At 51.3% G+C, this 24828-nt stretch overlaps 1 protein-coding gene across 8 annotated transcripts in view; it reads left to right on the top strand.

Annotated features, from left to right (window-relative positions):
* The window catches only part of ADCK1 (aarF domain containing kinase 1), a 119696-nt gene extending 103272 nt beyond the window's left edge, over positions 1 to 16424 (top strand). For 4 of the 8 annotated variants that reach the window (XM_082451354.1, XM_082451356.1, XM_082451355.1 and 1 more), the window contains 5 exons: positions 8524 to 8673; positions 9913 to 10110; positions 11425 to 11457; positions 13991 to 14184; positions 15665 to 16424. In XM_082451354.1, coding sequence (XP_082307480.1) covers positions 8524 to 8673; positions 9913 to 10110; positions 11425 to 11457; positions 13991 to 14184; positions 15665 to 15836 — 747 coding nt within the window. In that variant the 3' untranslated portion in view covers positions 15837 to 16424. Of the gene's footprint in view, positions 1 to 8523; positions 8674 to 9912; positions 10111 to 10660; positions 11368 to 11424; positions 11458 to 13990; positions 14185 to 15664 lie in introns of those variants that run through there. The other 4 variants (XM_082451357.1, XM_082451352.1, XM_082451358.1 and 1 more) reach the window with 3 other exon arrangements.
* The last annotated feature ends 8404 nt before the right edge of the window (positions 16425 to 24828 follow it).

Here is a 24828-nt window from a genome sequence, read left to right as displayed (position 1 = left end):
AGGGAAACACCAGTTTAGGAGACAAGAGACCTGGGTTCAAGCTCCATCTCTGCCAGTGGTCCGCTGTGTGACCTTGGACACATCACTCCCCTCCTCTGGGCCTCAATTTTCTTACTGAAGGCGTTGGGTTAGCTGGACTCTAAGGGTCTGTCCTGCTTGGATACTTTACAGAACAGCGACTCTTGGCTTGCTTGGAGATAAGACTTGAATGCAGATTCCTGGGCCCCACCCCAAACTTACTTATCAGAATCTGGGGTGGGAAGGGTTGCAAGAATCTGCATTTTAACAAACCCTCCAGGTGGTTCAGGCACTCACTGGAGTTCAGGAACCACCTGCCACAAGACCAGGGGGTCCCTGGCTGCCCCAGGTGAGCCCACAAGCCTCACCTCCACTGTTTTGCACGTCCAGGCCCTGCCCAGGTGTGTTGTCTGGCCAGGGAGCACGGAGCCTGGGGAGCCAGCAGCCTGCAGGGGCCCTCGTTTGTCTGTGCTCTGAGCCCAGAAGCAGCATATTATTGAGGGCCTGACCCGGTGATCATATTTGCCAGTCACTTTAAGAGCTGGTGACAGTGACTGTCATTGATTTCATTAAGAATAAAGGTTGTGCAGGAGCACGCTTTCCTGGGCTGAATGGAGCCTCCTTAAGCCACAGGACGACTATTGATTGCAGGACCTTTATCGAACGTTAATTGGATTTCAGTGAGTGTGTGTTTAAGACCCCACATGGGCTGAGGCCCAATTGAATTTGTGTGAAATTAGCTGGGAGAAAGGTGACAAAGTCCGGAGCTGGGGTTGGGTGAGGCAGGGACTGGAGGCCTGGTGGGCGACATCCACAGTCTGTGAAGGACGGGTTGGGTGCAGGGATGGCGGGCTTGCAAGAGACGCCAGTCTGTCCATCGCGGGGGCCCGGGAGCCTGCTGGGGAGAGAAGGCCGGGTGCTCCGCAGTGGTCATTATGTGGACTTTGACCGGGTCCTCTGTCCCCATGATGGCCCTCTGGTCTGTGGTGTGGCTTGTAGAGCCCGTCTTTTTACCACTCCAGAGAGTAAATCTTGTCTTCCATAAGGATCTGAAGGGGATCTGGAGGTTTAGCTCTTGCTTTGGACTCCCAACCCATGTATCGGAGGTGCCAGGGCCCGAGTTTCTGGCCTCTCTCGGCTCCGAGACAGCAAACATCAAGTTCCCCCACTGTCGGCTTAGGGTGCCCTGTCGTCTAGCCTGCTGAGCCATTTTTCAGTAGCTGTCTGCTCCCCTCTGGCAAGCACAGCCTGGCTGATCTCTTTGTGTGCTGTTTTTGGCCATTCTACTCTCTGTTGCAGTGGGGTCTCGGCCTTATTTGTTGCTTTTAGAGTCGTTTTAGCGGGGCTGGTGAGGGAATGCAGTCAGTGCCTGGGTTCCATCTGCTATGTGTAGCCAGCTGCCCTTGCCATGTTTCTTCCTTCGAGTCGTTTTTCTATTCCGTGTCACTGGAGAAGCAGTGAAAGCATCTCAAACGCGTCTTTCAGCAGACGCTTCTTGAGCACCTGCTAGGTGCAGGCCCCTCATGTCAGTGCCGTAGGAGAGGTGTGGACAGAGTGTGGGACAAGTGGGCTGGTCAGGCGTCACCGAGGCTGCGTGTATGATGGGAGGGGCAGAGGGTTCAAAGTCGGGCCACCTGGGGTTGTGTGTAGCTCTGCCATTTATTGGCCAGGTACCCTTGGGTAAGTTACTTAAACTCCGAGTCTGAGTTTCCTCATCTGTACAGTTGGAGTGATAACCATACTTCCTTCACAGGGTCGTTGTGTGGCTTTGCAGGCTGTGAAGTTCTGTTAAAACAAAAAAAAAGTCCTTTATAATTCATGAGGTTATTAGTCACAGAGGCATGTCTTCCTCCACAGAATCTCCAAGAATCTTCTTGCTCCTCTCCTGTCCACCTACCTCTGTTGTCCACGAGTATGTAGACTCCGGGGTGATCCGTGGTCACTGACTGAGCAAATGGGCACCCCCTTTCCTATCTCTAAAAGCCACGCTGCCCACGTGTTTCCTCTTGTCTCCCGACACCGGCTCGGATTGTGTAGGACATTTGCTTTGTGCTCAGCATCACCCACCACCTGGCGGGTCACTCTGGTTCGGTGCTGGAAGGCGCTCAGAAGACTAGGGAAGAGAAGCCAGAGGGGCACAAAGACCCCCGGGTTACTGAAATCACTAGAATGAAAACACCTCCTCCCATCGTCCACCCTCTGTACCTTCTCACACCAAATCTTGAGAAGCTTGGGGATGTTGGAGGGGTCCAGGTGCACAGATGGGTTCCTGGAGACTTATTTCCCCAACAGCAGGCGTGTCAGGAGTGGGGAACGGCATCGCTTTGGAGGTGGCCTTCCTGGCTTCTGTTGCTGGCTCTGCTGCTTGCGAGCTGTGCTGCCTCGGTGGAGCTCATCACCCTTGGGAAGGCCCAGGTTCCTGCTGTAAAGTGGATACAAGAGAGTGTCAGGGACTTCCCTGGCGGTCCAGTGGTTGAGTTTCCACGCTTCCACTGCAGGGGCACAGGTTTGATCCCTGGTTGGGAAACTAAGATCCCGCATGCTGTGTGGTGTGGCCAAAAAAAAAAAAAAAAAATAGTACTGGATTGTTTGATGATTGAAACATGAAGCAGCTGGTGCAGTGCCCACAGTCCGTGCTCATCACAGGCTGTTTTGCTGGAATTCTAACCCCCGGCTCCCTCTGTGGTGCTGGCAGTAAAATATTAGCCAGAAGAAGGGGGAAATGTAGGGAAGAAACCCTTTGCTCATTTTCTTTATCCTGACCCAGGTAAGGTGGACAGATGTGGACGTATTTCTTTGGAGTGAGTTGCTGCCCGAGGCAGGGATGTCAGAGGTCATCATGTGTGTCTTCCAGTAGTCGTGGCCCCTGGGATCCACTCCCCGCCACTCTGGTAGCCGTGACCCTTTGAGTCTCACTGGCCAGGAGCCCTGAGGAGCCCTTATTGGCCTGTGGATACCCCATGCCCTGGCTCTCAGGTGCTGTCCCGGTTCAAGCAGAATCTAGAGAAGCTTTCACCAAGCTCCTAGAGGCTCAGAGATTAGAAAAACTCCCCCAGGTTCCTGTAATTAACCCGGCTCCTCTTCTTTCTTCCTCATTACCGCTCCCAACACCACGTGTGGCTGAAGAAGTTCCCACTGCCTTCACACTCAGGGACTTCATCTCAGCGTTTGCTGGTCCAAGATTGACCCGCTCCGTGAATGGGCAGCAGCGAGGGACCTGAGGTCTATACATCCCAGGGGTGGTTCCTGGGGGTGGGGTGGGCTGGAGAGTAAAACGCTCTAGGCAGTGGTCCAGTCTGGTCCTTGGGGCTGTGGTTCTGCCTCTAGAAGCCTGGGCAGACTCCAGGGGAGGGGCAAAGAGAGCTTGAATTATTAACCTCCTTATACTTAATATCGGGCTACTTGTGTGATTATTAATACCCTGCAACACCATGCTCCTGTTTCTTTCAGAGATCTTGACCTTGCTTCCTTGACACCCCCCAAGAACATTAATAGACTTTCCCTTGGGGGTGGGAATAAATTCATCCATGCAATTATAGGATAATTAAAGTACTTTCAGCCAATTCAAGTTTTGAGAAAAGTCCAAAAATAACTCTTTGATTTAAATATTATTTACTAAATTAATTCTTTACTCAGACTTTTTATAGATTCCTGGGTTTTCCCCTGCCTACTGTTAGAACATAAAGGCATTGCGTAATTATGGAAATCACTTACGTGAGCGGCACATTCTTTTTACATGGAACAATTAAAGACTTGTCACTGATTTTTTTTTTTTTTTTTATGAAAAGAGCTGTAGTATGGCTTTAGTTAACAGTGTATTTTTGGTTAGACAAACAGCTCTGGATTTCCCACTGCGACTCTTTTCTCCAAACGGAATGCTTTCTTGGTTGCCGTGGGGACCTGCAGAGGGTTTTGGTGCAGCTCCTGCCACCAGGAAGAAGCTTCCCAGTGAGTGGAGAGGCAGGAGGGGCTGGTGATTGAGAGATTGTTCCCTGGAGCCAGGCCACCTGGGTTTGGATCCCGGTTTCACTAACTGCTGGCCAGGTGACCAAGCTTCCTCCTCCTTTTGTATCTCGCTTCCCTCACCTGTCTACTGCAGAGGTGGCTGTGAGTCCATGTAACGTACCTGGAATGGTGCATGGCACAGAGCGTTAGCTGTTACCTTTCTAAAAAGGTGGGATTCCTTTCTGTATGCAGATGCTGCCGTTAACAGGGCAAGGGGCAGCCTTAGAGGAACTGAACCGACATTTCTCCAAAAAAGGTATACAGATGGCCAAGGGGCACATGAAAAGGTGCTCAACATCACTAATTGTCAGGGAAATACAAATAAAAACCACAATGTGACATCACCTCACACCTGTTAGAATGGCTGTCATCAAGAGGACAAGAGATAACGGTGTTGGTGAGGGTGTGGAGAAAAGGGAACCCCCGTGCACTGTTGGTGGGAATGTAAATTGATACAGCCACTATGGAGAACAGTATGGAGGTTCCTTAAAACACTGAAAATAGACCTACCATATGATCCAGCATTTCCACTTCTGGGTGTACGTCCGAAGGAAATGAAATCAATATTAAAAGGATACCTGAACTCCCATATTCATTGCAGCCTTATTTACAATTGTCTGTTCTTGAGGAGGAGACATAGCTAAGTATATGGAAGGGGTGGAGAGAGGGTTTTGTGTCCAGTGATGGCCTTAGGTTTCTCCTGGGACTCTCAGTGCCTCTGTGAGTAGGAGGGGGCTGGCTGCCTTTCTCTGGGCAAATTGGTTCTCAGAGACTATTTACTGCAACTCTGATAGATGTTAAGAAAAATTACCTAAAATTCAGAAAAAGGAGTGTGCGGTTTGTCCTTTCAAAGTCATTCTTGGGCATTGTTCAAGCAGCCTACCTGAGGATTTTTTCATATCTAAGGGAATGTACTTTTGTTTGACTTTGCTATTGACAATTAATTAAGGGCTCAGACTGAAGTCATATGTCAACCTGTGGATCTTATCCAGTAGAGATGCAAATAATTTCTCCCTACTAGAAAAGATAACCCAGAAGGTTATGATTTCCTTATTGCCCAGTAGGCCAGTAACCAGTTTTGTATCTAATCCTGGAATCTTAGTCTCTTATTCCTGTTTAAATACCCATAAATACCCAGTCCCTTAAAATTATCTTTGAACCAGCTCTACTTTCTTACTTGCTCCTTTACTGATGAGTTACACAATGTTTGACATGTGCTCATTCTATATTTGTGTGAAAGTCAAGTTTTTAACTTTTCGAAAATTACTCTTTGATGGTGATAGTGGGTATATTTTTTTCCAGGTTTAAAGTAAGCTACCACATGACAGAAAACAAACAAGCACGTTTGTGTCGTAGAGTGTAGCGGATAAAGTGCCTTCCCACAAGCAATCACATTTTGACCTTGAATCTCTAGGTAGCTCTGTGAGGAAATAGAGTAGGTGGGGCTAGGCTCACCAAACAGCTCAGGGAACTTAGACCCAGATTGAGAAGGGAGGTGACTTGTCCCCCAGGTCACCCATGCCCACGGTGGCAGGGCCAACAGGGCCCCACAGTGAAGCCAGTGACATAGGCTGGTTCTCCCTCCTGTTTCTGCCTTCCACACCTGCCTATCCCGGTGAGATCTGGTTAAAATGAACATCAGGAACAGCCCATAAAAGGAAAGACACCCAGGTAGGGGCCGCTGGAAGGGGAGGGCTGCTCTGGTGGCTTTGCCTGCGTGTATATGGGCCGCAGTTGGCAGCCTCTTCTCCTCCTCCTATAGCAGCCGCTCACTCCTCATGGGCCAAGGCTCCCCCAGCCTGAGTCCCCGGAGCCCTAGGGGCCACCTTTCAATGTAGTAACAGGGGGCCCGCAGCGACTAGCAATATTTCAGAAAGCTTAAGGGAGGTCATACATCTCCCCATGACAGGTCTGCCCAGACTAAATGAAATGTCATTGCTCTGCTTTTGGCTGGAATTCTGTCAGCTCTGTCTGGCTGCCCTGCTTATCTTGGGCTGATCAGGAGCCCTGATCGGACCTTATAGGCATCCTTGACAAATAAAAATGAATTATTACTTAATAAATGCAATTGGTTTGGCAAATATGGCCTTTCAGAGCTCGTCTCCGTAGAGCTCCAAATATCCTAACAGGAGGGGTTCTCAGTGGTCCCGAGGTGGGGACATGCTGGCTCATCCAGGATCAGCTCTGGCTGGGCCCCCTCTCCCAGGAAACAGAAAATGGTGGCCCTGGGGCAGCCAACATCTCAGCCTGAGTCTGGGAACTTGACACGGGGTAAAGTTCTGTTCTTGATGCCCACAGACACTGAGTACTGGGCATTCCTTTCCCCCAAGAAAAATGTCAGGAGCGTGTGGTAGCAGGGCACAGAGCGACAGTCTTAAGTGTCATGACTTTAGATAGCCTCTTTAACCCTGATTTCATCATATCTTAAAAAGGTACAATGAAACCTAGTCTGCCGCCCTCCCAAGAGTGTTATGAGGAATCAGGAGCACCTAGGAGAGGTTACTAGGTCCCAAGCACCATGATACTCTCATTTACCTGACAGTAGCCCGTGAGAGTGGCACTATTATTATTTCCATTTTGCTGAAGTTGAGAGTATGACTAACTTCTTTAAGGTCACAAAGTTCAATTGAGAAGTGCAGAAGTCGGCGTGAGCCAGTATAGAATAGTGGTTACTGGAAGGCTGTGGGTCACACCTGGTTTGAATTCTGTCTCCACCTCTTTCCAGCCAGGTAGCTCTGGGTACATTAAACCTTGACGAGTCTCAGTTCCTAATCTGCAAAATGGGGATCATGATTGTACTTACTTTTAGGGCTTTTAATAAGGATGACAACTACTGTTACTAAAGTAGACTTATTCTTGATGATTTAATTGGAGGCCAATTATCATTGATTGGGATTCAGAGGAGACTAATGGGGTTAGGATAAGCATCAGAGGCCGGCACCTCAGCATCCCAGAAAAACGTGGAGAGACAAGGGTCTCACTCATGTTGAAGGCAGGGTCCTATACTCACATGTTTGGCCTGTTACAGGCAAGGGGATGAATAATAAAACCAGTCTATGATATGTAACTTAGGCCTGCAATGAAGCTGTTTAACAAAATAGAGCCAGTTCCTGCCATCATATAGGAGCTTATGATAGCGGGCTAGATGGTTGTTAATCAAATAATAATACAAAAAGTGTGCTAGTGATAGAAAAGTGTGAGGGTGTATGGCAGGAGAACATCATTTAGTCTAGGAGGTCAGGGAAGGCTTCCCCAGGGAGGTGATGCTCAGTTGGGGTGGGAAGGAAGAGAGGAGTGAACCAGGTGAAGGGGAGATGAAGCAATGTTCCTGGAATATCATGTGCAAAGGCCCAGAGTTAGGAAGGCACAGAGATTATTAGAGAAGAGGAAGAGAGCAAATATGGCTGGAATGTCAGTGTGGCACAAGATGAGACCAGGGAGAGAGACTGGGCCTGGTTGTACAGGACTTTGTAAACCAAGGAAAGGACTTGAGTCTTTATCTTAAGACCCTAATCCTATGTTCCCCATCCCACGGGCCCCAGCTTCTCTCCTCTAGCTGGGATATGTTTGTTAGTGACCATGGGGTCCAGCCAAGGCTGAGGCATGCCAAGGGCAGTGTGTGTCCTAGGGCGTCAGCTTCCTGGGTTAAGCATCTCTTTGTCCCGTGGAAACCCATCAGCAGACCATCTGTGGGTCCGGGTCTTGCTCTGTTCAGCAGCTGTTCCCTAGCTGGGAAGAGGCTTTTAGCTTTAATAAAAAGGGAGTAGAGATAAGGAGGCTGCCTCGGCAGGGAGAGCAGCAGTGACAGGATGATTTAAACGGCCTCTCCAGTGTCATTTCTTCTATGCAGACATCATAAATCAGATTAGCATTGGACTCTGGCAGGGAGGGGAGTAGGGAAAGGGGCCTGAGGGAGAGGGGAGAAGGGCTTGTGATTCTGGGTCCTCCTGGGACTGGCCTGGAGCTGCTGGGGCAGCCCCAGAGGGTGATGGGGTCATCTATTCCTGTTCCTCAGCCCCCTGGCCTTGTTCTTTGGAGAAGGGGCAGGTAGAGTGATCCCTACCCCAACCCAGCTTTCCAACCCATATTCAGCTTTGGGGGAAAAAATGAAGAGGGACTGATAGAAGAGAAAAACCAGGGAAGAGTGGAGGGGCAGGTGTGGGAGGTGGGTGTTACAGCCTTCCGAAAACCTAGAAACAACGGTTCTCCTACCTTGCCATCCATTAAAATCACCTTGGGCACTTAAAAAAATACTGATGCCTGGGTACCACCCCTAACATTTCTGAGTTCCAGCTGAATCTAATGTGCAGCTGAAGTTAGGAAAAGCTGGATGAGCGTTCAGCTTCTATCTATCAAGAACTCTGCATTCTCAAGCCATCCCTTCCACCGTGATTGCTCAGGCCTTCCTCTTGAGAGTGGCCAGATTCAGGGGCCAGAGTAGAAATGTCTGAGGCATGTGGTAATGAGGTGCAACTCCCACCCGCCTCCCTTCTCTTTCAGATCTCGCGCCACCTGGGCAAGATGTACAGTGAGATGATCTTTGTCAACGGCTTCGTGCACTGTGACCCTCACCCAGGCAATGTGCTGGTGCGGAAGTGCCCGGGCACAGGAAAGGCGGAGATCGTCCTGTTGGACCATGGGCTTTACCAGGTAGGAGAGCCCTTTCCCCTCCAGGGTCTGGTCCTGCCTGGGCTCAGAGCCCGCTGAACTCCCCTATTGGCCACAGAAATGGGAAGCAGATAGCAAGGTAGCTGAAGAGGGCCCAGCCCTACCCCTAGAGCTGTTATTTTGTGGAAGTCAAGGTCATATGAGCTCTCCAAGCTCTTGGAGCGTCAGCTTCCTCCTAATAGAGTGAGAGTGATAACACCTCCTTTAGAGGCAGCTGTGAGGGGTAGATGAGATTGTGCCTGGATGTGTGAATGGACTTTGTCAGCTGCAAAAAAAACCTTTTTCCCAGGGAAGCCCAGGCCGGCCAGCCAGACCCTGGGAGGTGAGCTGCCCTTACATGAGCTGGACTTCAGGGGGAAGGGTAACTCAGCCCCAGTGAGGAGGTCATATGTAATGGGAAAGGGCGCAGGGAACTGATAGGGGTTGGATGGTCCTGACTATCCTCTGGAACTTGGGACACAGAGCTGGTTCCAGCGAGCCACGTGTTCCTGCCTGGAAGTTGAGAAGTTCAGTGTCAATCCCAGGACCCAGGTCCTGGCTTGATTCCATGAGGCAGGTGGTCCTGGGGAGGTTTCCCCGATGGTCTCCTGCTCCTCCCCTCAGAGCCCTGATCCCACATCCCCAAATCTGGGCTTCCTTTGAAAGGCTCAGTGATGTTGGGCATGTTAGTTTAAGGTAGACACAGCCCCCAAGTGAACGATGGCCTAAACACAACAGATGTCTAATTGCCTGCTCACACACCAGTCTGGGGTGCGTGGAGGAGCCTGAAAGCAGGGGCTGACCGAGGCTGTTGCTCCCAGGTCTCCTTGGGGGTCTCGCCATCCACCAGCAGCAGGGGAAGGGCTCAGAGGAGCATGCATGGGAAAGTCTTCATGGACCAGGCCTGGAAGTGGAGCTTCTGCCACATTCCATTGGTCAGAGCTCAGGCAGAAGGCTCCATCTAACTAGGAGGGAGGCGGGGATCTTAGACTGTACTTGGGACGAAGGGGGAAATATAGATTTTGGTGGGCTTTTGGTAGCCTCTGCCACTCAGGACCAAGGCTGGCCAAATAGTGGCTTTGTACTTGGACCTTCAAAGATGGCTGACTGTGGGAGAGGAGCAGGCATTGTGCAGGAGCCGTGGTCTCCCTCCGCTCCCCTTTGTAGTGGTCACACCAGCCAGGGACTAGGTCTTTCATGGGGAGAGGGGGCCCAGGTCCTGCCATGCTGCCCCCGCTGTAGGTGCTCACGGAGGAGTTCCGCCTGGATTACTGCCACCTCTGGCAGTCGCTGATCTGGACCGACATGAAGAACGTGAAGAAGTACAGCCAGCGCCTGGGAGCCGGGGACCTCTACCCCTTGTTCACCTGCATGCTGACAGCCCGGTCGTGGGACTCAGTCAACAGGGGCATTGGCCAAACTCCAGTCACCGCCACTGAGGTGGGTGCCCCACCCTGGTCCTGCTCTGTCCCGGATGCAAGGGACAGGGCCAGGGATGGCCTTTGGAGCCCTGCCAACCCAGGGTCTGGGGTTCTATACTGGTGGGCTGTGGGGATGGAGTAGGGGGCAGAATTAGAGATGTACTGGATTAGAAGGGAGGGAGGGAGGGAGAAAGAGTGTGCCTGGATGGACGGCGGGAAAGGGGACGGTGTCCCACTGTGTCCCTCCTGGCCTTATCAACCTGGAATATAAGTAGGTCACGTTAACTGTATAATCCAGGCTCTGTGACTTTCACTACAACCTGCTCTCCTAAGATTTCAGGCTTCCACCAAGTTCTCCCCCAGGACTTCTGGGACTCCCCAGGGACTGTCTGGTAAATACGTCTGGCACCACCCACTGTCTCCTGCTGGGCACCATCTCCCATCGTGGGGTTGCTCTAGGGCACCCTCCTGGGCAGGGGGCTTCACTCCTCATGCCGTACCCAAGGGCTGCTTGTCCCTTCATTCCTGTGGAGTTTTTAGTGAAACAGCTCTTTTGGTCTTGTTTGTAGCTCATTCCTCCATTGGATCTGGAGTCTGGGCTGAGACCGATCCTAGGAACACCTTCTCCCTGTACTTGTACTTACCTCTGCCCCTCCAGTAGGGACTTACCGGGTAGCTCATTCTTCCTGGCTCAGGGAGAGCTGCCTCCCAGGCTTCTTAATCCCTCATGGAATTGCCTTCTGTCTTCCCAGTCTGTCAGTTTGCAGACCTTTGCAGACTCGCCCGTGTCCATGTGGGGAGGGGCTTATGCGCACCACAAGGGACAGGGTCCTGCTTGCGCAGTAGAAAGACCTGGGCTCTGGTTCCAGCACCTGCTTCTGGTGGCCTGACCTTGGATGGTTCTAGTCACCTCTCTGAGCCTCAGAGTCCCCCCTTGCGAGCTGCCTTGTGGTGGGGGCTGTAGGAATGGCTGGGTCCAGAGTCTCCAGCGATGTCACCAAACCACCAACCACCTCTTGCCATCTCTTGGCTCTGCTTTCCTCCAAGTTGACATCATTCCCCAGCAAACTTGGTGGCAAAGATGATCACCAGTTTTACCCCAGGCTTACACAGCTTTCAGCTCATCATCTCAGGAGAAGAAAAACAATCTCCTTCGTTTGTTGAATAGGGATGATAATTTCTGCTTTATTGATAATGCATGTAAAATGCCTCCTCATAGTTTCTGAAATTTGTTCATGGAATAAACATTTGTTTTTGCTGGACCCTGGACTGGGTGCCTGTGGATCCAGTGACGAGCAGACAGACAGGACTTCCATGTAATTTGCACTTGTAGAGGAAGACAGACAGTAAACAAGTGAATAAACAGGTAAATGGAATAATTGCAGGTTAGAGGTGCTGGGGGGGGGCGGGAAATAAGCAGGGTGCCGTGATGATGGGTGATGGGGGGATGCTGTAGAGGAGGTCTCTCTGGGGAGTTGACATGTAAGCTGAGGCCCGAAGGACAAGAAAGGCACCAACCACAGGAAGGGCTTGGAGAAAGCACTGCAGGCAGAGGGCATGCGATGCATTAAGGGGGCAGGGTTGGGTGGTCTGGAGTGTGAGAGGAGGATGGTGGACTGAGAAGCGTTTGGAGGGCTGAGCTGGGAGAGCATCACACAGGGAGAATTTCAGATTCATTCTCAGGACAAAGCAGAGCCTTTGACAGGTTTTGAACAGAAGGATGTGCTCAGACTCGCTATGTTAAGTGTTTCTCTGGAGTGGGGCAAGATGAGCAGTGGGGCAGGACTCCAGATGGAAAGATCATGGGGCTCAGACTACGCTACTGGAGGTGGAGAGAAGCAGATGGAGCCGAGGTGTATTTTGGACATAAGAGCGAGAGGCCTTTCTGTCGGCTTGGACGTGAGGGGAGGAAAAGGGGAGAGTCAGAGTTGCATCGTAGCTTTTTGAGGTGAGTTATGGGGTGGAGGGGGCACCACTTCCTGACATAGGAAGACTTGGGGAAGGACATGTTCGGGGTGGGAGGGTCAGTAGTTCTCGTGAGCGTTCAGAGAGAGGTGTCGTGGGCAGTTAAGCCTGGTGCTCAGAGATCCAGCCTCGGGACATACAAGTTTGGGAGTCCTCAGCGTATAGATGGTGTTAAAGCCACAGGGACGGACAAGATTGCGTGGCACACAGTAGGTTCTCAGTGAATGATACCTGTTTTTATTAACTAAGTTAGAGTTTTATTTTTGCAGTCGGGTAGACATCCAGCAGGTTCCAAGCTTGAAGGCTGTGCTGCTCTGAGAAAGAGCCCCTCGGGGTAGCCTGGGTGGACACAGGGGCTTCCGTTTGGGCTGAGAGGGGGTCTGGTGAGCGGGACCTTGATCTGGCCTTAGCCCCCGCAAGCAGGGCCACCTGCAGCTGTGCGGGAGGTGGCGGGGAGGCAGACAGCCTCTTGGTGTCTGGCTCGTGTTGAGATGTTCCAGTCTGATAGCTCCTGCCTGGGGGACATTTCAGGTTTCACAGCGGCTCAGTTGTCAGCGGTGCCCACGTGTTGCTGAAAGAGCCGAGAGTTCTGCTGCTGCTGCAGAAAGCGGCTGGGCGGGGTGAAGCGCTTGGCAGCATTGCTGGGCCCCTTGGGGTGACTTTGACGTGCCCCACGCGCCTCCCCGTACCTTATCCCTGATGACCCTCTGGGTTCTGCTGGGAGGTGGGCACAGACGGTGTTAACATGCCCAGTTTTTTGGGGAGGACACTGGGTCACACAGTCCTCTGTGAGATGACAGGCAGTGTAGTGGTGAGGGTGCGGGCTTGGGAGCTGCACGGCCTGGGTTTGACTTCTGACTCACCTCTTACTAGCTGTGGACCTTGGGGAGGTAACTTAACTTCTCAGTGCCTCAGTTTCCTCCTCTCCCATGGGGGTACACGCTCGCCTACCGGGGTTGCCGTGCGATGAGATGAGTTAGCACGTGCAGGCACTGTCGCAGTGCCCGGCTTACTTAGTGATGCTCCGTACGTGTGGACCGTTGTCGTCCTTGTCACCATCACTGTTTCTCTGGAGACTGAGAAGGGATCAGAGCCTCACTCTATACTCAGGACTCTGGCTAGAGGCAGTTTATCTGCCCAGAACCATGCAGAGCTCAGGGACGGGGAAGGCTGGGAAGCCAGACCCCAAACTTACCCACCAGGATGGGGCAAGGGGCTAACCCTGAATCCTGCTCTGGGGACAGGAGGACCTCGGGCCATGGGCGGGCTGACGCTGGCTCCAGCCTGGAGGATAAGCGGTGGCCAGGCGCGCAGGTCTGGTGGGGCGCGGGGCCAGGCAGGGTATGGGCCAGGACTTTGGATTTGGGTTTGGGGTCAGCAGCTCAGACCTCTCAACTGCACCAGCCTGGGCTTGGCTGGAGGGATGGGGGGACACGACTCAGAAGCACCAGATTCCAAGGCTCCTTCCAGGCCTGGCCTGAAATTGGTGGCCAGCGAAGAAGCCTTAGAAAATCACACAAGGGTGGGCCCCGGACTGAGAGGCTGGACTCATCAAATGGTTGGTGGGGAGGTAGACTTCACGCACCAGTCAGTGTGGGCTTGGGGGCTTGGGGCGGGGTATGGGTGACCTCGGCTGCCAGGAGCTAGGATGGCAGAGGCGGCAGAAATGCGGCCTGGCTCCTGCTCCTGTACTGTGTCCGGTGCTTGGCTAGAAGTTGGGTGAGATGTCCCATCCAGGTTTGTCCGGCTACAAAGCCCCTGGGGCTGGGCTTCCCTCTGGGGAGGATTCCCAGTGCTGCTGAGGCAGCTGTGCTAGACGCTCCCTCCCGGAGCTTCCTTGCAGCCCCTCAGGTCACAGGCTGCCCAGACCACCCGCCACCCGGGACCCCACTTCCCATGCCAGCCGTCTGTTTGTCTTCCTGTCTCTGCTTCAGGACTCAGAGATCCGCAACAATGCGGCCAACTACCTCCCCCAGATCAGCCACCTCCTCAACCTCGTGCCGCGTCAGATGCTGCTCATCTTCAAGACCAACGACCTGCTGCGGGGCATCGAGGCCGCCCTGGGCACCCGCGCCAGCGCCAGCTCCTTCCTCAACATGTCACGTTGCTGCATCAAGGCCCTGGCCGCGTGAGTGTGGGCTCTGGCCCCTCCTCCCCTCTAGCTCCCCGACCAGCCCCAGGGGTCTGCACACCTCCAGTTTTTCCCACCAGTCCCCAGGGCCGTGCCTGAGCTCCCCAATCTCCAGCTCTCCCTGCAGGAAGTTAGGGGCAGAAAACAGCTCCAGTGACCTGGCTGATGCCTCGGGGCTGTGTTTTAAGGTGGTCCAGAGAGCCGCCTCTACTTGTTAAAATTGTGGATTCTAGGACCTCACCCTCCCGGGCAAGCTTTCCAGGTGATTCTTACCCTTAGTAAAGTTTACAGTGTTTTCGGAAAATCTCAGTCCCATTCAAGCGTCCCCCGGACTTGGGATCGGGATGCCCGGGTTCGCATCCCATCTCTAGCTGGTCCCGGGACTGTGTCCCCAGCGTTGGCCAGGCAGTGAGGCCAGTGTTCTTTTCCCTGCAAGTGTGGCTGTGACTCAGGAGAGTGTCACCAGCAGGCCACCTTGGAATCTCAGGTCTTTTTAGATGTCTCAGCACCCTTGAGGTGTTGACGAGGAAGGGAAGGGTGCTTCCTCAGGGGGGTAGCAACAGAGGAAAGAGGGTTCTAGGCTCTCCTACCTGACAGTAGCAAATACACAGGAAGGCCTAGCTCTGGCTGAATGCTCTCACCTGAGAGGGCAGGCCTGGACTGTGGTCAGCTCCGAGCCCGTCCATTCTAGGCAGTGAATGGGTCGTTCTGGTAAATGGGCGAAGGGAGTGTTGACCACATACATCATGCACCCACTATCAAATACTGAGTTAGATTACAGGAAAATAGATTGCATACACAAAGGGCCGAACATGATTTATTCTTCCTCTGAGGTTCAGGAAACAATGTCTTGGGAGTTCCCGGGCGGTCCAGTGGTTAGGACTGGATGCTTTCACTGCCGGGGCCCAGGTTCAATCCCTTGTCGGGGAACTAAGATCCTGCAAGCCACACGGCACAGCCAAAAGAAAAAGGAAACAAGTCTTGAATAGGTGGTCATCATAAACACCAATTTTCGTCATGTCCTTTTGTTGGTGCAGAAGAGATTGAGCTGGGCTGAATCCACAGTGGCCCCAGCCTCCCAGGGCTACCTTGATTAGGTTTCCAAGTGATTCTTACCTTCAGAAATTTTGGGAAAGCTTTTACATTAGGGTTTGGGGGATTCTGATTTGATAGATATTAACTGTACTTTTGGAAAAAGGGAAACATTGGAACGTGCTACCCACTGGGTCCACTAGACCTTTGATGTGCTGTGAAACAACTGCTTTTGCTGACCCCACTTACCTGGGAAATGCCTTTGGAATAGCTGAGTTCCTCTGGTCCCTGAGTGGGCCGTGGTCTGATCCGTAACCAGGAGTTGTCCACTGGGGCAGGGGGCTGGTGAGTTGGCAAAGCCACCATCTTCCATTTTTCTGATGATACTGAGTATTTCTTACCTCTTTATCTCCTGTTCTCTCCTTCCTTCCTGCCCCTCCTGCAGGCACAAGAAGAAGAATACCCATTCATTCTTCAGAAGGACTCAGATCTCTTTCAGTGAGGCCTTCAACTTATGGCAGATCAACCTTCATGAACTCGTTCTGCGTGTGAAGGGGCTGAGGCTGGCCAGCTGGGTCTTGGCCCTGCTCTGCTGGCTGTTGCCTGCTCCACACTGAGTGGACTTGCTGTTCCCTTCCCGGTGTGACCTTGTGGTGGCCAGGGGGTCTTTTCACTCCTCGCTCTTCCATCATGTCTCTACCCACTTGCCCCGTTTCTGCCAGCTGGTGGCCTGGAGCCCCAGGGTTGCTGTCCATGGCACCGTTACGCTCCACCTCTGAAATTCCTCTCCTTTGGAGCCCTTGTCGTGGGACCCCCCCAAGCTGCGCCGTGTGATAGGTTTCTTTCTCTCTGTATCCAGGGAGAAGGCATGGCAGTCTGCTTTCCCGCTCCCCGTGTGGGCCATTGGGTTGGATGCCCCCCACTTCCGTTAACCCTTCCTGTTATCAGGATGGACCATGAATCCCACTGAGGGCACATTTAACTTGTAGGAAGTTTGATTTTGCTGGAGGGGAGCGTGGTCTCTGAACTGGAGAGCAGTCTCCTCTCCTTGCGCTGTCACTCCCCAGAGGTGCCGACCTTAGCCAGGTGGCTTGGCACCCGAGCCAGGCTCTGTTGCAGCTGTGAGTTCACTGCTGTCGTGGTGACCCCTTTGGTGTTTTATGTACTGTGATTCAATAAAAACCCCTTCAGGGTTGCAGAGCAGAGCTTGGTCAGTGGATTTTTATTCCAGGTTGGGAGTGAATCCACTTTGGCCACTAGGTAGGAGTGGATCTGAATGCCGTGTGCCATGTGCCATTGTGATCTGCTTGGCTTCTTGTCCCTGAAATCCTTCCACCCTTCCACTGTGCAGCAGCTTTCTGATTCTTGTATGTTTCTCTCACTTTCTAAGACTGAGACCTTGGTTGGAGTTGTTAGGAAGCCCAAGGCCAGGAACTCAGAGGCTCAGCTGAAACCTCTGACTTTGGTTCCCCCGGCTTCTCACCTCATTCCCTGAGACCTGGCACCTGCCTTGTTCTACCAATTGGCTTCTGACTTAGCCCTTGGATTCATCATTTGATACCCCCAGTCCTGGAGACTGTAGTCTAAAGTTCAGTCACCGTGGCTGGGCTTCCACTCTGAAACCTCTTTGTCACCTGTCTGGACTCTACTTCTACCTTATTGCCTGTTGCCAGCCTGCCCCTCCCCCCACTCGATCATCTGGTCCTGTTTTGGGGACACCCGCAAACTCCTGCTCTAACTCCTGTGTCTGTGTGGTCTCCAGATCCCTAAGACCCCAGATATGGCAGGTCCTAGCTCTCACTGAGCACCCAGGCTCACAGAGAGTAACTGTGTTTGAATCTCTCCGATCTTACTTCACTGCATTCATGAGGGCAGAAAAAAATCTAAATTTAAGTCTCATTTTCTGTTCTCTTTATTCATAATACAACAAGCAGATTTTTCACTGACCAGAGATGATTCGCAATCCCTTTATTTCCTGAAAGAATTAATTGTTCCTAGTGACCAGTTGGATGCACCCAGAGACCTGAGAGAATAATTTGCAAGATCTGTTATGAGTCATGAGGATGCACGCTGCATATTACATTTTGTGGTGTCTTTTATAGCCACTGAAGTAAATATAAATGTCCTTTTTGTTCAAGGTAATGGTTACTTGCTTTTCACTTTTGGTTTAATGGTTGGCTTCCTGCTGCCTTGGGATCTAAAACATCAGCATGCTGCCAGAACAGTTATCCAGAGAGAGCTGAGAGGCTGGGAGAGTTTGGGGTACAGAGCAGTTTGAGAATAAGGGGGGTCAGTGTTTACTGAGTGCCTTCCATGTGTGAGAGAACATGCTAGGTTCTTTGTAAATAAGTTACATCATTGATTTGTCTCATCAGCTCTATGAGGGCGAGGGGTCGTTAGCCTCATCTCACGGAGATGGGAACTGAGGCTCAGAGAAGTTTAGTAATTTGCTTGAAGTCACACAGCTGCTGAATGGGGGTCCATGCTTTGCTTTTTATTCCACAGTGCTGGAGATATGGATTACGCCTGCTCCGTGAGCTGTCACATGTGCCTGAATTGTGACTCTAACACCCTGACTTCAGAGAAAGTTGGGTTTTCAGTGGAAGTGGGGGAGTGGATGGGTAAAGGAGACAAAAAGTTCTGGAAGTGCAGACTGAGTCCTGCATGTTCCTCGGGCCTAAGACAGGCTGGACCTGGACCACTGTGATACTGCAGTGCAATTCCGATGCTGATCACCTGGAGTTAGTACAGACTCTGTTCCCTTAAGGGCATAGTTCCCATAAGACTGCCCTCACTTCAGACACAAGTTGCAGGTTTGGGGGTCCCTAGGCCATCTACACTTTTGGCCAACTGACTACAAATTTGGGGGTTCCCACAACCCCCTCAGATTTGATAATTTGCTGAATGACTCACAGAACTCAGGGAAGCACTACACTTGTGACCAGGCAAATGAAGAGACACATGGGGTGAGGTCTGGGAGGATCCTGAATGCAGAGCTTCTGGGTTCCTGATGTGAAAGGAACCTCTTGGCACAGAAATGCGTTCGCTGAGCTTCCGTGTCCAGAGTTTTTATCAGGGTTTCATTATATAAGCACAATTGATTGAATCATTGACCACATGATTGAACACAATCTCCAGCCCCGCCTTCCCTCCCTGGAGAAGGTGGGGCTGCTCTCAACCCCATCCTGAGTCATTTAGCATAAGCTCAGGTGTGATCCAGGGGGCACACCGTGAATAACAAAGATACTCCCGTCACTAAGAAAGTCCAAGGATTGAGAGGTCGTCTCCCAGGAGCAGACGAAGCAACAAAGACCAGGCAGATTCTTCACTATACAACAAGCACTCTGGTGTCTCCCCATCCTGGGTACTTGGCCTGAGGTGCGTCTTTATCGACTGACCACTGGTCTGCGCCTTCTGCTTCGCCAGGTGGAGCCGTCTCTGGTGGATCCATCTCAAGATCTCTGTTCTGCAGTTCAGAGAGTGCGCACGTGAGTTTGTACGTGGGGCCTTTGCCCTGCTCCCTTCTCTGTCCTGTGGCGCTTCCATACATTGATTTGGCTTCGGTGCTTCCAGTAAAATCCTGCGGCTTGCTTCTCCCAGCAGTTACAATGTGTCAGAAAGTCAGCACCGGCTTACTTCGAAGAGCGCCTTCTCTTTTAACCCTTGGATCCTTACTCAATTTAGGTGTTGGCTTCTTTGATTTGGGCAACATGGCTATAGTTCCCCTTCCCTCTTCTCATCCACCGGAGGAGAATTCCAACTCGATGGCCCATTTGGCTTCTCAAATATGTACCCAGCTCATAGGAAGTGCGGATGTCCTGGTTTGTAGTAAGTGCTCAATAAACACGCAAATATTTAGACTCTCAGAATGCGTCAGTCTTTTCAAGGGAGTTGAAACCTGTGTATTTAAAAAGAAGCTGCACATGCCAGTCTCCCTCTGCTAGGAACACTGCCTTGTCTGATTGTCCGGTTAATTTCCGCAGTGTTCCGAGCCCACTCCCGGGATCAGGGTTGGTCAATCTCAGCATGATGGGCTGCTAGGTGCCCCTGTCCTCCACCACTTCACGGCTGTAGGGACTTCCAATGACATCTCAGAAAATGAGTGTGGCTCCAAGCGGCACAAATCCTCAGGGGCAGTGCTTTGGAGGTTTGGAATTACCCTCAGTGTAAGCAAATGTGAGAAGGGTGGGATGGAGCCTTGCCGAGGGACACTTGGGGCTTCAGCAGTCTCAGGGTGTGGCCAGGCAGAGCTAGGGTCTGAGCTGGGAACTGGTGACTGGGCAAGATCTGAATAGACAGGATGAACAGGGTCGCAGAGAGTTCCTGGCAGCCTGGCCTGCTGGGGGTGATGTTTGCTGGGCTAGATCGGGGGTGAGAGGCCTTGAATGCCTGGCGACCTGGTGCCGCTGCTGTTTGTAACTGGCCAAGGGGGACTGGGGAGGCCCCGTCTCCTAAGCCTTAAGTCTGCAAATATTTTGGTAAAAACCCATTTGTTCAGAAAGGCTCTGCTCTCACCTCCTTTCCTTCCTCCCTCCCTCCCTCCTTCCCTCCTGTGGAGTAAAGCTTATTACAAAGCTGCTCTCTCCTTTTCTAAAGGAAGGATGAGGGGCCCTCAGCAGAGTAAATTTTAAGCCTTGGGCTGTGATGTCCATGTTCCTACGGCCAGTGCCTCCTGGCCCGGTTTACTTGACTTCTCTGGAGGCTGCCTCAGCCCCCGTCATCGGCTAGCTCCTCTTCTAGCCAGGTCACCGTGCCCCTGGCCAGCACTGCCAGGGACAGAAAGCACTCGTTCTGCCCAGTTCTGCCTTTGGCTTAATAATAGCAAAGAGCCTCTGGTGTTTTTCTCTTTCTCGTGTGTAAAGGGAAGTCCAGGCTGGTGAAGTGGTGAAGTGATGGGTACCAGTAGCCCCCTGACCCCTGACATTTCAGCTCCCATTTCCTCATCCCTTCTTCCTGAGCAGTGCTTTCCAAACTTCCCTGTACATGTAAGTAACCTAGGCTCGTGTTAAAACACAGGCTCTGCCTCAGTGGGTCTGCGTGGGGCCTGAGATTCAGCATTTCTAACCAGCTCCCAGGGGCTGCTGGCGCTGCTTGTCTGAGGATGATGCTTTGAGCTGCAAGGTTCTGATCGGTGGTTCTGAAGGTGCGGTCCCGGGGCAGGCGGCATCAGCATAAGCCAGGAGCTGGTGAGAAATGCAGATCTGCTGAAGCAGAAACTCGGGGGGTGGGACCCACCAGTCTGTTTTAACAAGCCCTCCAGGGAATTCTGATGTACACACTCACGGTTGAAATCTCTGGTCTGTAGTTCTCAACTCTACCTGCACATCGGGATCACCGGGAGAGCTCTGAATGCCCAAGATTCTGATTAACTTGGTTTGAATGAGGGCCAGGCATTTAAAACAATTTTTTAAAACTTTTTATTTTGAAATAACTTTAGATGTACAGTAGGTTGTAAAGATAGTACCCAGAGGGTACCCACATAGCATTCACCTAGCTCTCCCTAATGCTAACAACTTACATAACCAGGGTACCTTTATTAACACTAAGAATTAACATTAGTACAACACCATCAACTAAACTATTCCAGTTTCATCAATTTCCCCACGAATGTCCTCACCACGTCCCAGGATCCAGTCTAGGACGAAATTTACATTCATTTGTCACGTCTCCTTAGTCCCTGCTCTGGGACAGCTCCTCAGATGTCCCTTGTTTTTCATGACCTTGACACTTTGGAAGGGTCAGGTATTTGTAGATCGTCTTTCAAGTTTGGTTTGTCTGATGTTTTCTTGTGATGAGAATGGGATTACGGGTTTGAGGCAGAACACCACAAAGGAGGAACACCCCTCATCATGCCGCACCCCGGGAAACATCATATGGACGGGGGGGGATGTACTGATTTTGTTCTTTAAAGCTCCCCAGCCAGGGTTGGGACCCAGTGTTAGGCTCATGCACCTTCCAGGTATCTTCTGGAGAAGGAAGAAATGCAGCTTGTGAACTTCTCCACAGGTGGGCGTTAGGCAGAGCCTCTTTGAGGTTAAGGGAGGACTGGCTATTTCCAAATTAAAAGGCTCCCAGGAAACTAAAAAATGCAGCTATACCAACACAAGGTAATACAAATGGCTGTGTAATTTTAATGTTTACATTTACCACACGTTAACTCTTTAAGCAAACACACAAATGTAGTGACAAATGGATGTAACATCAGAAGCGTGAGCACCAAACCCCTCCCACCAAAAGATAGGCCTGGCACTAGCAATTTTGTTTTCCAGGTGTATTTGCAGTCCTAGACATGGAAATCACTAGTGGGAGGTTGGCAGGGAGCCCTCTGGCCAGTCACCCCTGAGTGGTGGGCCTGGTGTCCTCTGCATCAGCCTGGCCTGGCAGCCACCTCCCAGTGCCCAGAGGGGAAGTCAGAGTCTCAGCTGGGCTGGTGGCCGACTGTTTCTAGCCCACGACTGACTGCCCAAGCCATGAATGATGGAAGTGCTTGGTGATCCTTCCTCTAGGTGAGTAATAACAGAGAGGGAAGGCTGGAGGATGGTGTGCCAGCAGCAGGACTTTCCTCCCTCCAAGGTGACACTGGGTGGGACATGAAGTCCTTCCAGGTTGATGAATTGGGGACAGAGGTCAGGGGCTCTGGGTATTCCTTGCCCTCTTGGAGTTTCCAGGGCTGTGTGTAGGTGGGGGTCTTCTTCCCTGGCCCCTGGGTGCTTGCTCCTTTTTGTGCCAAATGTAAGCATGTGCACATCAGAGTATCTACAAACATCTGTTGACAGCGGCTGCTACCATCATGGAGGTGATGCCCTCCGGCCCAAGGGCCTGGGCTCTACAGTTGGCCTGAGTTCAAATCCTGTTGCCCTCAGTGTTCTGTGTGATCTTGGGCAAGCAACACAACTTCTCTGGGCTTCAATTCCTAGATTTGAATAGTGGGAATAATAGTACCTACCTCACAGGGTCATTGGGAGGATGAAGTTAGATAATATATGCAGTGTACTTGCAGAAATGCTTAGAGAAAAGAAACCATAGCAAATGCTCAATAAATGTCACTTATTTTTATGATTAGCCCCCATGGCAGACCGTATTCGCAACGCCTTTTCTTAACCCTGCCCTCTACTTGAGAGGCTGAAAAAGTGAGGTCTTGGTTTCCCAGCTTCCCTTGCAGCTGGTGGTGGCATATGACATGGCAGGTGAAGAGGAATCTTTTGGAGCGATTCTGGGAAGTTCTTTTTTTAGATATTGATAAAGGTATAGTTTGTTAGTATTGCCCCTTCTTCTTCATTCCAGCAGTGGAGACTGGTGTGTGGTTTTGGATGTCTGGAACTTTAGCAGCCGTTTTGTGATCTTGAGGTGGTAGGTACAACTTGATGTTTTATTTGGGCGTGTAGCAACCTCTGCTGGATGCTGGACATCACTCCTCCCAGGCACGTGACAACCCTATGAAGTCTAGGGACCACTATTATCCTCTGTGTACAGGTGAGTAAACTGAGGCACAGAGGCTTAGGTTGCTTGCTAGAGGCACACAAGCAGTGAATGGTGGAGCCAGGCTTTGAGCCAAGGTAGTCTGCAGCCAGAGCTTCGGCTTTCAACTCCTGACTTTCCATTTTCCTCTGCTGGAGTGGACTGCTTCCACTGAGCCTGCTAGAGGTTGGACCCGTCCTGCCTTCCTGCAGCCTCCTCAGTCTGGAGCTAGTGGGTTCCTGCAGTGGTGGGCTTCTGTGCTTCCTGCAGTGAGTGCAGCTGGTCAGTGGCACCCTAGGAGTAGTCATTTCTCTGCAGAGGGTGGGCCTGTATGGCCCAGAGCTCACCCAGCCAACGAGGCCTCACATCAAGCCTCTTGGGCAGCTCTGGATGCTGGAATGCACCCCCTTCTAGGGAAATCCTTATAAGGGAAGTTGACATTGGCAGAGATTCAATTTTGCCCCATGGTAAGTAAGAATGTAGAGGAGGTTCTGCCTTTTTCACTTCTTCCTCTCCCTCCTGCCTCCCCTCAGGTATGCAGGGAAAAGTGATGACTGACATGGGATTTAGGAGAGAAACCAGGAACATTCAGGATGTTATAATGAGCTGATGAGAAGTGAGTTCTGACTTGTAACAGCTTATGTCCATAATAATCAGATGGCACAATGTGTCCAGAGTAGGCTCTGATCTTTTTCCTACCTTTGTCCTGGACCATATTCTCTGGACAGGGGCCAGTGTCGCCTACACTGAGCCGGGCAGCTGGAGGTCAGGCCCATCAACCTAATTCTGCTATCACTGGGCAGGTTGTTCTGGTTTCTGAGCCTCTGCTTCCCCTGCTGTGAAATGGAGTGGTTGTCCATAGGTTGCCTTTCTTGGAGGACTGTGATGAATGTGAACAGATAGTGCCAGTGAAAGCGACAGGGAAAAGCAACACTCAGAAACTCACAGGTACACAGCGTGCAAGTGAACAGTTTATCTACCCAGCATCCCTTGCAGCTTTAACAGAACTCCCTTCTCCTGTAGCGACGCCCATTCCTGCGAGTATGCTGATCCAGTGTCTCCCACACGCCGTGGGGGTAGACAGATGGCCATCTCTCTGGCCACAGACATTGGCTCCAGTATGGGCTCATGACTCCAAGGGCATTCCTGTGACTTTCAGCAAAGACTATGGAGGATGACTATCTTTCCATTGGTTACTAAGTTCCAGTGGCTATCTTGCCTGCCTCTCTTTTGAACTCCTAGATCCAGCCATTCCTGCAGGCCAGATCCACCTTGGTTTTTCATTTACATGAGCCAATAAATCTGGCTCTCCCTTTTTTTGTGTGTTACTTTAAATTGGGTATTTGCGTTTTAACCAAAAGTGCCTTTATCATTGCAGCTATTATCTTTAAGGGCCCTGGACCCACGTTCGGAAGATGTGGAGAGCCCAGAGGAAGTCTAGAGGAGAATAATAGACATGTCTACAGGGATAGAAAATAAAGAGACGATTATAGACTGGACACTCTCCAGAGAGCTGAGCAAGAGAAAACAGAGTTAAATTACAGTAAGGTCTTATTGTTACTGCTGTTGTTGGGAAAATGAGAGTGAGGGCTGCTGATTGGTTACCTTATATGTTATTTTCTGGTCAAAACCAACACAAAGGCCATGCCATTCTGGCTGGATACCAGTTGTATGGACACACTTTCTATAATAGTCACGGCTATTTTCTGATGATCCATGGGGTATTTAGAAACTGGCTTTTTGGCTGAAATAGACTTAATTTCTCTTATTGATTCTGCTAGTTGCTCTCCACCCAGGTTGCCACCAGAGAGCTGGCAGGAGCTCTTTCTTTAATCACAGTATTAGTTCGAAAGAGACATCCTGGGAGCATTTAAGATAAAGACAGCCTCACGTAGGTGCTCCGCATTGGCCTGAGAGCGGAGCTGGCCAGTTCACAGAGCCCATGTTTAACCAAGGATGAGTTTGGGAACTGGACTGTGTGTGTGGAAGCTTCTCTTTCTTCTGCTTTTCCTACTTCACACGTCCGGTTGAGTGAGATGAGAGCTCATTTGAGGGTTGTCGTCTCTCTCTGCCTGTCTGGGTTGTGAGATTCCTAAACAGGCTGATCTTGATGTTTTAGAGACATCAGGCTCACCCCATCTCCATGGTCTT

This window comes from Balaenoptera physalus (genome assembly GCF_965194825.1).
Source record: "Balaenoptera physalus genome assembly, chromosome: 2".
NCBI lineage: Eukaryota > Metazoa > Chordata > Mammalia > Artiodactyla > Balaenopteridae > Balaenoptera > Balaenoptera physalus.
This window is presented reverse-complemented; position numbering and strand designations above follow the sequence as displayed.